Source organism: Muntiacus reevesi, chromosome 8 (assembly GCF_963930625.1).
Source record: "Muntiacus reevesi chromosome 8, mMunRee1.1, whole genome shotgun sequence".
In the NCBI taxonomy this organism is placed as follows: Eukaryota; Metazoa; Chordata; class Mammalia; order Artiodactyla; family Cervidae; genus Muntiacus; species Muntiacus reevesi.
Genome location: NC_089256.1, coordinates 6,963,180 through 6,979,064, shown reverse-complemented (window position 1 = coordinate 6,979,064; position 15,885 = coordinate 6,963,180). Strand labels below are relative to the sequence as shown.

Sequence of the window (15,885 nt, the reverse complement as noted above, 5' to 3'; positions counted from 1 at the left end):
GAAGAAAGAAAAAAAGGAAGGAGGAAGAAAGAGAGGGACACAAGAGGAAAGAGAGGATGAGGAAAGAAGTAGAGGGAAGGGATGGGAGGGAGGGGATGGAATGAGAGAAAAGGGAAGTGAGGCACAAAGATGAGAAGGGAAGGGAAGAGAGAGAAAGAGAGGGTAAAAGAAGAAAGGAAGGAGAGGAAGAATTCTTGCAAAAAAGGAGGAAAAGTAAAAGTAACATGACATGATTCAACATTAAGCCTTTGTTGAGACACACAAGAAAACTAATTGGAATTCCACATAATGTAAATGGCTTACATACTTTTATATAAAGAATAACTTGAAGAAAAATCACAAACATTTTAATTAACTATAAAATCTTGAAGCTTTAATTATCAGATTTATGGGGACATGAATCTATATTTAACTTAAAATGTAAAAGAAACAACATATAGATACTGGTGCAAAACAAAAACAAAAATCTGAACCAAAGTTATAAAACAAGAAAAGTTTTTTCAAAATAGTTTTTAGAAAAACATTTTATAAACACTATTCTTAAACTATAGGAAATATATAAATACATAAAATACCATGTGCATATAAAATATAATCAATTAGATTCAGGACTCGGCACTTGGTATTTCCTCTGCTGGAAAGCTCTTCAGCAAGCTGATTCCACTTCCCTTTCATTTGGGTCCCTATTCAAACGTATCCTTGGAGAGGTATTACTTGACTACCCAATTTAAAACAGCATCTGCATCACTCAATCTTCTTACTCTGCTTTATTTTTCATCATAGATTTATTATTACTACAGATTACAGAATTTATTCTTTGCCTATTGTTAGTCTCAACCTTAGAATATAAAGTCCATTAGGTCAGAAAACTTGTCTGACTTATCCCCAGCACCTAAAACAATACCTTGCACATAATACAACTGAATAAATAAATGAATAACAAAAGAGCCATATTTTGCACATGAAGAGCAATCTGATACAATTTGGGAATACTATGATCAAGAGAAGAGAAAAAGTAACTGTAAGATGAGGGTTCTCATCTGTGTATCTGTATTCCCTACTGTGCCTAAAACACAGTGGACTACTGAAATGAATGAAAAGAGTCAAAATATATAAAATATGTTAGAGAATATGAACAACAAAATACTCGCACATATTCTTAACAAAAATCTGTAATATAGTTTGAATTTATTTACATATTTATTTTACATTTTTTGGCCATGTCTTGCAGCATGTAAGATCTTAGCTTCCCCAACCAAAGACTACACTTGTGCCCCTGTAGTGGAAGCATGACGTCTTAACCACTGGACTGCCAGGGAAGTCCCTGGAGTAATGTAATAGGCAAGTGTTTATATACACAAAAAGGTAACTGGGTTACTCTAAATACAATTTAAATTTATCTCAAAATGTGGTTAGTGAGGTGACATCAGCAAAAATACTGAAGGACCTCTACAAATTCTTTCCTCCATAAAAGCAACAAGAAAATGAATATAAATATTACCAGAATCCTAATTTTCAGAATGATGGAAATTAATCAAAGACCTGCAACAATCTGGGATGTATTTCTTCAAGAAAAAAGACTGAATCTTAGTAAAAGCAGTGAGCTTTGTGACATTTGAACTTGCCCAACTCAGTTCCATCCCTTACTCTCCAGTTCCATGAAGCCTTGGAAAAAAAAACAGGTAGTATTTTTTTTGTGTGAAAATCCATACCCTGGCTGCTACTTGAGATTAGAATGAGGCTAGAGCTCTTTCAAAATGCTATTCCAACATTCTATGAGCCCAGTATTACCATGATACCAAAACTAAAGACATCACAAGAAAATTACAAATGTCTTTTATGAATACAGATGCAAAGATCCTCAACAAAATACCAGTGAATAGAATCTTGTAGTGTATAAGGAGGATTATACACCAAGATCTAGTGGGATTTATCCCAGGTATGCAAGGTTGGTTCAACATATGAAAAACAATCAATGAAAAAAAACACATCGAATACACAAAGGACAGAAACCATATGATCATCTCAAAAGTCAAAGAAACAGCATGTGACAAAAACTAACATCTCTCCAAGGTTAAAAAAAATCAACAATCTAGGAATACAAAGAAACTTCTTCACCTAATAAAGGGCAGCTATCAAAACCCCACAGTTAACATTATATTTAATGATGAAAGACTGAAAGCTTACCCTTAAGATCAAGACAAGGATGCTTACCCTCACCACTTCTATTTAACTGGTGATTTTAGCCACACAATTAGGCAAGAAAAATAAACAAGGCATCCGGATTGTATAGGAAGAAGTAAAACTACATTTGTGGAAGCCACAAAAAACTAGGGCTAATAAATAAGTTCAACAAGGTGGAGGAATACAAAATTAATATACAAAAGTTAGTTTTATTTCTATAAATAGTAATGAATAATATGCTCTCAAAATTAAGAAAACAGCTCTACTGACAACTGCGATAGAATAAAATACTTAGTAATAAATTTAACAAAAAATTCAAGACTTATACACTGAATACTACAAGACATCATTGAAAGAAATAGAAAGGCTTACTGAAGATGACAATACTACCCAAAGTGGTCTACAGATTCAGTATAATCCCTATAGAAATTCCAGCTGCCATATTTGCAAAAATAGACAAGCTGATCCTAAAATTTACATGGAAATGCAAGAGACCAGAACTTGACAATATAATCTTGAAAAACAAAGGTGGAGGATTCAAATTTTCCAATTGCAAAACTGATAACAAAACTATGGTAATGAAGATGGTGTGTTGTGTACAAAAATATGGAATGTAGATCTGTGAAATGCAATTAGAAACTAGAAATAAACCTATGTGTCTATGGTCAACTGATTTCTGACAAGGGTGCCAAGACAATTCAATGGAGTGCAAAGAAAATTCAACGAGCAAAGAACAGTCTTTTAATACATAGTGCTGGGACAACTAGATGTCTGTATGCAAAAGAGTGAATGTGGACTTATACCATATATGCAGTTATTCAAAAACGGAAAAGAGACCTAAATGTTACAGATAAAACTGTAATGCTCTTAGAAGAAAACACAGGTGTAAATTTTTGTGACCTTGAATTAGGTAATGGTTGCTTAGATGATTCCTAAAGCACAAGCAACTAAAGAAAAAGTAGAAATAGATAAATTGGACTCGGTCAAAATTAAAAACTTCTGTGCTTCAAGGACACTGTAAAGAAAGTTAAAAGACAACCACAGAATGATAGCACATATCTGCAAATCAAATATCTGAACAGCATATAGTATATAGAACATAAAAAGTACTTCATAGGATATGGAATATTAAAAGTACTCTTACAACTCAAGAACGAAAAGACAACCTAACTTTTTAAATTTTATTTTCAAGCAGTGTATTTTTAACTTGGATGCAAACAAACAACCAAAAAAAAAAAAGAGAGAGAGAGAGAGAAAGAAAATCCCCTGGAGACCAAAACTGTAAATCAAGGTAGGATTAGTTGATTTGTCCCTCTGGGCAGTGTTCCTGACCTGGTTTGATTTAAACTTCGCTTTGCAGGTGAAGAACTGAAGGCTCATAAGGAGCGTGGCATTTCACATGCATGTGACTTCTCAGGGGCGTGGTTTCCTAGGAGAGGTGATCTGAGGCTTTGAACTCAACTGCCACAGCATATGAAAGTGCAAGGTCATGGTTCTTATGTTCTCACACTAGTCCTCCCATTACTGTTATTACTACTATTGCTGCTGCTGTCATTAATAAAAGCACTGAGTATTCCTGATGGAACCCAGAACCCAGTGGCTGTTCCGAGGAGTCAATAAGGGCAGTTCAGCTGATTCAGTCTTTTCTGGGTACAAACACCCTTAAACTTGACCACTGTCCACTGAGGACGAGGCTATTGTTCCATCGTCCAGAAGAGAAGCCTGAGGCCCAGCATGGAGGAGCCCGGGCTTGGCCAGGATTCTTGAAAGCCCAGTGTACAAGGAGAGGGCAGGCTGCATCCCAATACACTCCTGCTCCTACCAGAATTCAGGGTGGAGTGGCCACAGGTCACCAAGGCTTGGCCACTGACACAGGCACTCCCTTGCCAGGGCTGCCACTGCTGGGGGCAGGGTACCAGGAGCAGTGGGGTACAGGTTGGCATACTTTCCCAGCTGGGTGCATGCCTGACTGGGGTGCACGCTTCTTTCAGGGTACCCACACTTGCCTCTGGCCTACACCTTCTGGCCTGAGAGACACATTAGCTGTGACCCCCCATCTTCCCCCAGACCCTGGAAACCACAAACCCACTCTTTATCTCTGTGGATTTTCTTGTTCTGGACATTTTGTAGAAATGGAATCACACATTCTATGGCTTTTTCTGTGTCTGGCTTTTCTTACCTGCATTGTATCTGGGGGCTCACCTGCTTTGCAGGGTGTGTCACCGCCAAAGTTTGAATTTGTACTGCCTACCCTGTGTCCCTGGGACCCCAGCAGCACTAGCACCTTCCCAAAGCCCAGGATCTGGAGAGGCACCCCACCACACCCCTGGCACGGAGTGTGGTGTTGCACACACACCCTGGGCCCAGTGGCTACTCACACCTGGTCCTCTAACCTCTGCCCAGAACCCTTTGTCCTTTCCTTTCCACAAGCTAACACTCACACACCCTCTTGGCCTCATCTCACATGCCTCCTCCTCAGGGAAGCCCTCCATGCAGGCATGGACCTCTGAAAGCTTGTCTCTTGGCTACGTCCACTCCCCCCACCTCGTCCCTATCTTGTAGGGTTTGGAATGACACTTCATCCTGCCACCCTCTGTGCCTTATCTGTCTCCTGGGTTAGGTTGCAGATTCAAGTGGGCTGGGTGTGTGTGTTAGTCACTCGGTCATGTCCGACTCTTTGTGATCCCATGGACTATGGCCTGCCAGGCTTCTCTGTCCATGGAATTCTCCAGGCAAGAATACTGGAGTGGGTACCTCCTCCAGTGAAGACAACCTAATTTTAAAATGAGCAAAGGATTTGAACGTTTCTCCAAAGAAGATAAACAGCCAATAAGCACATGAAAACACGTTCAGCACTATTAGTTACTAATGAATTAGAAATGAAAACCACAAGGAGACTCCACTTTACATTTACTAGGATGACTATAACAAAAAAGCTGGATAACAACACTCCATAGCAAGTGTTGTGGAGGATGTGAAGAAACTGGACCCTCATATATTGCTGGTGGGAATGCAAAATGGTACAGCCATTTTGGAAAACAGCGTGGTAGTTCCACAAAAAGTTAGGCATAGAGTTAACTCAGTTAACTCAGTAAATAAATAAAAGACTCAGTTATTTCTTAACTTCATATATACTCAAGAGACCTGTAACTATATGTTCACACAAAAGTGAAGTCACTCAGTCGTGTCTGACTCTTTGCGACCCCATGGACTGTAGCCTAGCAGGCTCCTCCATCCATGGGATTTTCCAGGCAAGAATACTGGAGTGGGTTGCCATTTCCTTCTCCAGAGGATCTTCCTGACCCAGGGATCGAACCTGGGTCTCCTGCATTGTAGGCAGACACTTTACCATCTGTGCCACCAGGTGTTCACACAAAAACTTGTACATAAATATCCACAGTAGCATTATTTATTATAACACAAAAGTGCAAATGACCAAAATAGCCATCAATGGGAGGATGGATCAACAAAACGTTGTATTCATATAATAGAAAATTGTTTCGTCCTAAAAAGGAATGAAGTACTGATATATGCTACAACATGGATGAATCTTGAAAAGATTATGCTGAGTGAGTGGAATCAGTCTCAAAGATCACATATTTTATGTTTCTATTTATAGGAAATGTCCAGAACAGGTCAATCCACAGAGGCAGAAGTAATTAGCAGTTGCCAGGGATAGGGGAATGACTACTAGTAAGTACAGAATAATGAGTATGACTACTAATAAGTATGATATTTCTTTTTGGGGTTATGAAAATGTTCTAAATTTAGATACTAGCATTGGTTGTACAACTTTGTGAAAACACTAAAAACACTGATTGAACTATAAAAGGATGAATTTTATGATATGTGAATTATAACAATAAAGCTGTTAATTTATAAAAATAAAAGGAAGCACTTAGCACCATATATATACTTTCTAACTAATAACTTACATTTTCTGTGAGGCTCATGTTTTCTCTGCTTAACGCTGTTGTCATTAAAGCCAGTTTTATGATGTTGAGTTACTTGACTTATTTCTTGAGGTAGAACTGCACCCTGAAAGTTAAAATTCTTATAAATGATTTAAATAAACTCTTAATATTAAAACTACTTCTCTTCCTCAATGCTTAACACTTTATTACTTTTTTGTAAAAATTATAGACTTCACCAGAAAAAGACTTAAGGAATTCAGAAAAGTAAAGAGAATTTAAGAAAACCATTCAAATTCTACCACCCTTGAAATAACTATTATTGACATTATGATCATCACTCCAGATACTTCTCTATGCACTAGATATAAAGGTACATAGAAAACAATCACTTTATAAAAATGCTTTCAACAGAAAGAATTAAGTTTAATTTTGTTTGAAGTTAATTCAGAAACCAACGATCAAACTTTAGTTGAATGTTTCTTCACAACAGAAATATCAGCCTCTAAAGATCTTTCTAAATTTGCTTCAAAGTAACCCTACCTCTAGAGTATGTGAGATGAGAGATGAGTAGGTGTTAAGAAGAGAGAACTGAACATGTTCAAGGTAAAGGATCAGTACTATTCTCTTGACTTCATTACTTTAAACATTTCCATTAATGAATTTTTAAAAATTTATTATTCCTGCCCCTATGTTATAAAAGTTGAGGATATTAGTCCTTCCACATCCCTTCCCCCAGCACCTGATCTTTATTAATTAATATTTATGTTGTCAAGGTATCCAAGTGCTGGAAGACTACTACTACCAGATAGCAAGACTGATTATAAAGCTACTGTAACTGAGACAGCACATGAATGGACAAAATTAGCAAAATGACATATGAGTAAGTTTCATATAAAGATCGTATCTAATCTTTTTGCTTTCTGATAGGGAGAAGAGGCGTGAAGGCAAAAAGAGACAGATAACTTGCCATAGCTGAAGTGGGAGGCAGAAGCAGAGTAGAGGCTGGAGATGTTCAATATAAATTAATCTTTCTATAATGATTAATTTTGCTTCTGGTGGACCCTATTTATTTTCTTCTGAGCACAGATGAATGAACACTGGGTATGAGCAAAGGCATCTCATGTTCTAGTTGGCAGTGGACATGCTCCAAAACAGTTGTGATATGCACCAAAGTGTGAAGGAAGGTCTAGTGAATTCACATGCACAGGAACATCTAGGGTTCTTTGGTCTTTAAGACTAAAGAAAAGGGCCAGGAGATTTCCATCTGCACAGCACAATGGCTGGTGGGAATTTGGGCTATAGCAGTTCATTTCAGGGAATTCTGATGCTAAAAAGGGAATCAAAATATCAGGATCAATAGATTGGTTTGAACAAATATTGTGTGTCTATTATGTGCCAGGCATAGTAAGATGTACTTTGCATCCATTATCTTAACATCATTATAATAATGCTACAATCATAAAAATGCTATGGTGTATTCAGATTCTATGTTACAGATGACAGAACTGAGGCTCAAAATGATAATGGTTATAGGAGAGCTGACATCTGAGCCCTAATTCTAAAACCCATGTTCACAGTATGATTTCAGAGAAAAAGTGCCATAACTTTAATAAGAAAGAAAATATTCCACTTTTAAGTGTAGTTTTTTGAATTATTCTGTTTGATGTCTATATGTCTATTTATGTTAGTTGTACTGTTATATTCTGCCAATAAAAACTTGAACGTTTCTTAAAAGACTTTTAAAAAAGCAGTTTTATCAACAGGTTCACAATAACACTGAGAGGAAGGTACAAAGATTCCCCTACCCCCCGCACCCCCACCTCCATACACGCATAGCCTTCCCCATTATCATCATCTCCCACTGGAGCAGTACATTTGTGACAACTGATGAACCTACACTGACACATAACTGCTACTTAAAGTCCATATTTTACATTGGTTCCACTCTCCTTGTTATATATTCTGTGGGTCTGGACAAATGTGTAATGACATGTATCTACCATTATACAGAATATATTCATGGCTCCAAAAGTCTTCTGTGCTCCACCTATTACCTCTCCCTTTCCCAATAATCCCTGGCGACCACTGTTATTTTTACTGTCTCTGTAGTTTTGCCTTTCCCAGAAGCTTGAATACCTTAAAAAAAAAAAATCATGTTGAGTTCTCTTGAATTTGCTTATTAGATGAATAGCAGGCTGCTTATTAATGCTTCATGGATATAAGGGTTATATGTGGTAGCTCATAATTCTTAGAATATAGAGGAGAAAAAACATGGGAGTGTTCGGTTGATATGAATAATGAAATAGCACCTTAATAACAGGAGATGCATACAGAAGATTCTATGGAAATACAAAATATCAAGTGTTGAGTTCCATCTAAAGGAAATTGGTGGTAATATGCCAGTAGACCTTTTGGCAGTGAGAGAGGAAAGAGAAGGAAGGAACAATACAAACATGAAACCTGAAATGGAAATTATCTGTTTATGGGAGAGGGAAAGTAAGGAGATCAATTTGACTGGAAGAGAGCATTTTACCAAACAGCTGGACATATTTTATATAAGAACTGTGCAGGGTTGGATTATAGAAGACCTAGATATTAGTTTGAGTTGAGGCTGAACTCCAGTAGTTTTAAACAGGGAGCCCTATACATTCTAGAATATTTGAGTAAAATTGTTTTAGGGTTTGAAAAGACCTCAGAGTTCATCTAAGTCCAATGCCTTAATTTTATACCTGAGGCCAAAGAAGCCCAGGGAAATTAGATTTGTGCAATTTGAGGCACAAAACCTGATTTCCTAATTCAGAGTCTAATATCAGGTTTATCTTCACTATACTGCCTCAGGGTATAAAGTGAGTACAAAACTAGGAATCTTGGACTTCCCTGCAGGTACAGTGGATAGGAAACTGCATGTCAATGTAGGGGTCATGGGTTCGATCCCTGGTCTGGGGAAGATTTCACATGCCGTCGAGCAACTAAGCCCATGTGCCACAACTACTGAGCCTGAGAAGCCACAGCAATGAGAAGCCTGCACACCACAACTAGAGAATAACCCCCGTTCACTACGACTAGAGAAAGCCCACGCAAAAGGACGAAGACCCAACACAGCCAAAAAATAAATAAATAAAAATTATAAAAAAACCCCAGGAGTTCTTATTAATTAGATACTTGACTCAATTATGCCATGGGGCCAACACAGGTGAAAAGATCTTTAGGAAAGATCATGTAGGTAGTACTACGCAAGAAGGGCTAGAAAGACATAACAAACAGGAAGCACAGACAGGAGGTTTATCTAGGGCTAGGGGCACAATTTAAGGTCCCGTTGTAAAAACTGAGAAGGGGCAAAAAGATTTGGGATCTCAATGCAAAAAATATTAGAAAGAAGCAAAAACTTTTAACTTCATGCTTTTCAGATTATATGCCCAGGTAAATGGTTATGCTGGAAAGAAGGTATAAGAGGTTTTAGGTGAGGTCAGTTGTGAGATATCTTAAAGTTGAGGTGATGGTGTAGCATCCATCTATACCCGTCTTCTAGAAAGTGGAGATACTGCTTGATCCTGATTGAAAGGTTGGAATCAGAGACACAGACCGAGTGCTAAATAGCAGAGAAGTAAGAGTCACCGTTAAGCAATGAGGCAACAGGGAAAACAAATCTGTTGTGTTTTGGTAACAGTCTCCAATGAAAGGTTGAAAGCATACAAAGAACTTGAACACACAGGGAAGGGAAAGAGGAGACTCAGGGTAATGTTTTCTCTTAGAGCAGAATTCCTTGAAAGAATTACCTATATTTGCTTCCTCCGACTTCTCTCTTCCTCTTCTCTCTTAAACCCACTCTTATCAGTATTTCACTCCTATCATTCAACGGAAACTGCTCTTGTCACGGTTCCCAATGGCCTTCATGTGTTAAATTCTGTATGTAGGCAATTCTCAGCTTTCATCTTAACTGATCCATCTACAGCTGATTACTCTATTATAACATCTATTCTTCACTTGGCATGTAGAAACCACCCTTCCCTGGCTTCCTTTCTGTCTCACGGGCCATTCCTTCTCAGTCTTCTTTTTAGTCTCTCCAACTCTTGAAGGGTGGAATGCTCTAAGTTTAAGTTACTGAACCCCTTTTCTATCTATATCCAAGAAAGTGGATATAGATAACATCAGTTCAGTTCAGTTGCTCAGTCATGTCCAACTCTTTGCGACCCCATGAACTGCAGCATGCCAGGCCTCCCTGTCCATCACCAACTCCCGGAGTTTACTCAAACTCATGTCCATCGAGTCGGTGATGCCATCCAGCCATCTCATCTTCTGTCGTCCTCTTCTCCTCCTGCTCCCAATCCCTCCCAGCATCAGGGTCTTTCCCAGTGAGTCAACTCTTCACATGAGGTGGCCAAAGTATTGGAGTTTCAGCTTCAGTATCAGTCCTTCCAATGAACACCCAGGACTGATCTCCTTTAGGATGGACTGGTTGGATCTCCTTGCAGTCCAAGGAACTCTCAAGAGGCTTCTCCAACACCACAGTTCAAAAGCATCACTTTTTTGGTGCTCAGCTTTCTTCACAGTCCAATTCTCACATCCATACATGACCACTGGAAAAACCATAGCCTTGAGTAGACGGACCTTTGTTGGCAAAGTAATGTCTCTGCTTTTTAATATGCTATCTAGGTTGGTCGTAACTTTCCTTCCAAGGTGTAAGCGTCTTTTAATTTCATGGCAGCAGTCATCATCTGCAGTGATTTTGAAGCCCCCCAAAATAAAGTCTGACACTATTTCCCCGTCTATAGATAACATATATATATATACATATCTTGGGTATATTTAAATATATGTATATATATATGCACATATATTCACATCTGCACATACATAAAACGACTTCCAAATTTCAAATTTATCTCGCTAGCCTGAACATTTATGACTTTCAGACTCAAATGTCCAACTCTTCATCTCCACTCAGATATCTAACTCTGATATCTCTTCTTAAATGTTTAACATGCATCTCAAACTGATCTTCCCCCACAGATCTACCAGACCTTCAGTTTCTCCCATCTCAGTTAACAGCCCACCTATCATTTTAGTTACTCAGACCTGAAGAGTCATATCCTTTAATACATTATTTCTCTTTTACCCCATATCCATTTCATCATCAGCTGGAAATCCCTTCCAAATATGTTAAGAATTTGACTACTTCTCACAGGGTCCTACTATCCTGATCCAAGTCAATATCAACTCAATCTTGATGATTTCAGTAGTTTCTGAACTACCCTGTTTCCATCTTGGTTTCTCTACATTCTATTCTCAAGGTAGCAGGCAGAGTGATAGAATTAAAATATAAGTCAAATCATGTCACTCTGCTGTGCAAAACCCTCTACTGATTCCTTGTCTGAGTAAAAGCCAATGTCCTTATAATGATCCAGAAGGACTTACTAGTATCTATCTGTTAGCTCTCTAATTACATTTCCTACAACTCATTGTACTGATTCAGACAAATGGTCTTCTTCCTTGTGTATGTCAGAGATCACCACTCCCAACAGGAGCTTTGACTTCGTCTGGAATACTCTCTCCTCAGATATCTATATATTCTACTCTTCATTTCATTCAAATCTTTGCCCAATGTTACTAGAACATTCCATTTAAAATTACAAAACCTAACCTGCCCTCTCCACTAAATTCCCTATCCTGCTTCCCTACATTTTTTTCTCAAACTTATATTATCATCTAATACCATTTATTTTTTTTGGTCTTATTTATTATCCTTTTCTCTCTACTATACTAATTGTATGCAAGCCCGGATTTTTGTTTTGTTTACAGCTGTATTCTTGGTGCATAGAACAATGCCTGGCACATGGTAGGCACTTAAATGTATTGAATGAATGAAAGAATGATTTAAAAAAGCACTCCTGAAGAATGAGTGGTTGGCAATAGTAAATAGAGGAAAAAAAGGTTTAAAAATCTGGATATGGGTTACATTTATGTAGAAAGCATTTATGAATGATCTAAGGAAAACTTAAAATATAGTATATTGGCAGAGGTGACTTGTGCACTGTCACTCTCACCCTTTTTTTTTAAATTTTAGATTTTTCCCCCCATTTTATTATTTATTTATTTTAAAATTGAAGTATAGCTGACCTAAAATGTTGTTATCACTCTCATTTTTATTTAAATTTCACCATCACTGCCTTTGCTATTTTCCCCTCTCTAGCACTGATAATGCCACCATCACTGGAGATATTAGAATAAATTAGGCCCTCATGGTGCAGGCCACCATGAGGGGACATTCCTTTTTGACTGAAGCTGAGAAGAAGGTAACTAGCAAAAAATGTAGTAGGAATTTGTTCCTTTTCATCTTCCTTTGTTTGGTGCCTGAGTCTCCTCTTTTAGCAGAATTTCTTTCCTTTTCTTAATCTTGATCATGCAATGTGAATTCGCTCATTCATATTTAAGACAACCAACTGCCAGCATAAAGCTATACATTCAAGTGGAAGAGAATAAGTTAATGAATGCCATTAAAGCCTTTATTAAATTTAAAATATAGTTATTATGATTTGTAAACAACTAGAAAAAATCCCAAACTGATTTAAAATAAAAATTTTCTATAGTCTTACTCATTGGTCCAAAAACATATGTGGCTGAAGAGAACTATGAAAATTTAAGATCAAAAGTGTTATTTCTCTTTTATGAGATTTCATAAGAAAAACTAATCACTGCATACCTAAAAGAGAAATATAAGATAAATTAAAAAAAAAACAAAATGTCCATTAAGCAAGGTATACTAACCTTCTCTTGTAGCAGTGGCTGAAAGTGTTGAACCTTTCCGGATCCTTGTAAGGACTGCCAAATGTTACAAAATTCATCATCATCTCTAGCAGGTACCTGAGGAAGTACAAAAAACTTCTTAAGGAAAACTGAAACATAAATATGCACCAAAAAGACTAGTAGTTACCTACAAGATTTGAGAGGATTTTTGCTTGTTTCCTTTGTTATCATTTACTTACCTGTTTCCTAATTAGTCTATAATAAACCTGTTATTTGGATTTAAAAGTTTGGTTAAAATTTTAGGCCATGAAATTAAATCAAGTTAAGTATCTCACATAAAACAATTCAAGTTCTGCCCTCAGGCAGATGAAACAAAGGAAATCACACATGAGTTATATGGTGGGCATTTGAAAACTGCTTTTGATAAACATGATATCGTCCCCTCCTTTTTACCTTTCAAATTAATGTCATTTCGTAGGGGATAACATAGATCATTTGGGTGATATAATTCAAAATATAAGAGTTAATCCATGAAGTAAATGTATAAAGAGAAAACAGTTATTTTCAAGCTCATTATTTAAATAAAAATCTTACTTGAGTAGGAACAAAAAGTGATTGAGGAGAATGGTTCAGGCCTCGCAAATGCCCAGATGAAACTGATGAATTTGAGCTATAGTGATTCACAGCTGGCTGTGGTTTCACAATGGCTGTCAACTTCTGATTTCCAGTTTCAGAGCGACTCCCATGAGAAAGGTTCACCAAGGCACTTGTTGGCAGTCGATAACCTCTACCAGGTGAGCACCTAAAAGTAAAAGGTTGTATCAGGGTAAGAGGGAACTAAAACTAAATGTGCTAGAGAAGAATCTCACATGAGAAGAAGCAAATAATTTCGGGTGGACTGTTCATAATTTAGTTAATAAATATTATTTGTATTTTCAGTTAACTGACTGATTTATGGTTGCACCAGGTCTTAGTTGCTGTGTGAAGGCTTTCGCTAGTTGCGGCAAGCAGGGGCTACCCTCTCAGTAGGCGGTGGCTTCTCAAAGTTGGGCAGCTCTAAGGCTGTGGGCTCAGCAGTTGTGGTGCACAGGCTTAGTGTCCTCCCCGCCCTCCTGCATGTGCAATCTTTCTGGACCAGAGACTGAACCTGTGTTCCCTGCATTAACCACTGGACCATCAGGGAAGTTCTGAATATTACTTTTAAATTCAGGAACTTGAAATTGGAGAAAGATCTCAATTTGTAAGATGATATATCTCTGGAAAGTTTTTGAATAGACTATTTAGTGCTATTAAGTGGGAGACAAAAGTTCCAGAGGTGTAGGGGAGTGTGTGTGAGCTAAGCTTGTCCTTGAAAAGGCTTGCAACAGAATAGCTTAGTTAACTAATGAATTAAATTTCAAACTTCTTTAAAAAAAAAAAAATAGTGGTTTATACAGTCTGGGTTATGAAGCTACCCAATGTGCAGCTAGTGTGGCTCTATTGATACAACAGGAAAAATGTTAGCTTTGATCACTTCCATTTCCTGATCAATTGTTGAGTTGAGCTCTTTTTATCCTCATCTTCCCATCTTAAAGTTCTAGACCTGGGAAGGCTAAGAGACAAGCATTTGTGATTTCTTCCTTCTTGGTCATGATAAAAGTGTTTAGATATTAAAATAAGCCCTCTGTGGTCAAAAGCTTTCAACTCTGTCACTTCTTTAGAATGTAATATTCTTATAGTCTGAGATCATGGGAAAGTAGAATTCTTTCATAAGAAATCTTTGTAAGATTTCCAGAAAATATTTTTGTGAGAACAATACTGTAAGATTCTGCATTTTGAAATGAATATACTGCAGGTAGGCAATCTTTTATATAACTTTCAATCAATCAAGAAATCCAGTGTCTCTACCTAGGAGGAGAAAAACAAACCCTGAGAAAGAAGTTAATCTTAAGAACATATTTCAAAAGTTATTTGGCTAAGGTTATTGGTAACCAACTGAAAATCAAAATCAGATATGGGATCCAGACTCTGCTGCTGCATTTAAAGGCACAGACAATGCCTTTGGCTAACAGGCACATTCAGGTTGCAAAACAATAATACCATTCTGAAGGTGATCACTTGCTGTAAGAACTGAAGATTGTGACTCTATGCAAAGAGATTAACTAAGAGTAATTCACTTTTAATTTTAATTACCACTAATCAAAACAGAAAAGAAACTAAACAAACTTCAGTTGAGTTTTCCAGCTGGTGTTTAGAAAAGAAAGGAAAACTGGAAAGGATTTCACTGAATCCTCACAATCACCTAGTGAAGTGTACACCTTCATTATGGATGAGGATACTGAGGGTCAGAATGCCTTTAACTAACCTACCCAAGGAAACACCAAAGTTGAGTGAGAGAGCTCACAATTTTAATATTCGATGGTGCCCCTCATTCTAACAATCCTTTTTTCTGTCACTTTAAACTTTCCATTAATGGCTGCCCAAAATAGACTTGAGGAGGTCTCCGCCATGGTAAGCTAAAAACAAACAATACAACCTTTTTGCTTTAAACCTCCTAGTTCAGTTCAATAGCTGTCATGTCCAACTCTTTGTGACCTCATGGACTGTAGCACGCCAGGCCTCCCTGTCTATCACCAACTCCTGGAGTTTACTCAAACTCATGTCCATTGAGTCGGTGATGCAATCCAACCATCTCATACTCCATCCAACCATCTCATCCCTTTCTCCTCCCGCCTTCAATCTTTCCCAGCATCAGGGTCTTTTCAAATGAGTCAGCTCTTCTGGACATCGGGTGGCCAAAGTATTGGAGTTTCAGCTTCAACATCAGTCCTTCCAATGAATATTCAGCACTGATTTCCTTTAGGATGGACTGGTTGGATCTCCTTGCAGTCCAAGGGACTCTCGAGTCTTCTCCAACACCACAGTTCAAAGGCATCAATTCTTTGGTGCTTAGCTTTCTTTATAGTTCAACTCTAACATCCATACATGACTACTGGAAAAACCATAGCCTTGACTAGATGGACCTTTGTTGGCAAAGTAATGTCTCTGCTTTTTAATATGCTAT

The 15,885-nt window shown here is 37.7% G+C and overlaps 1 protein-coding gene across 4 annotated transcripts in view; it reads right to left on the bottom strand.

The window, feature by feature from the left end:
* The window catches only part of XRN1 (5'-3' exoribonuclease 1), a 114,271-nt gene that overhangs the window by 19,425 nt on the left and 78,961 nt on the right, over positions 1–15,885 (bottom strand). For all 4 annotated transcript variants that reach the window (XM_065942913.1, XM_065942915.1, XM_065942914.1 and 1 more), the window contains exons 31-33: positions 13,437–13,644; positions 12,864–12,959; positions 6,120–6,222 (exon numbers count right to left, since the gene is read on the bottom strand). In XM_065942913.1, coding sequence (XP_065798985.1) covers positions 6,120–6,222; positions 12,864–12,959; positions 13,437–13,644 — 407 coding nt within the window. The remainder of the gene's footprint in view (positions 1–6,119; positions 6,223–12,863; positions 12,960–13,436; positions 13,645–15,885) is intronic.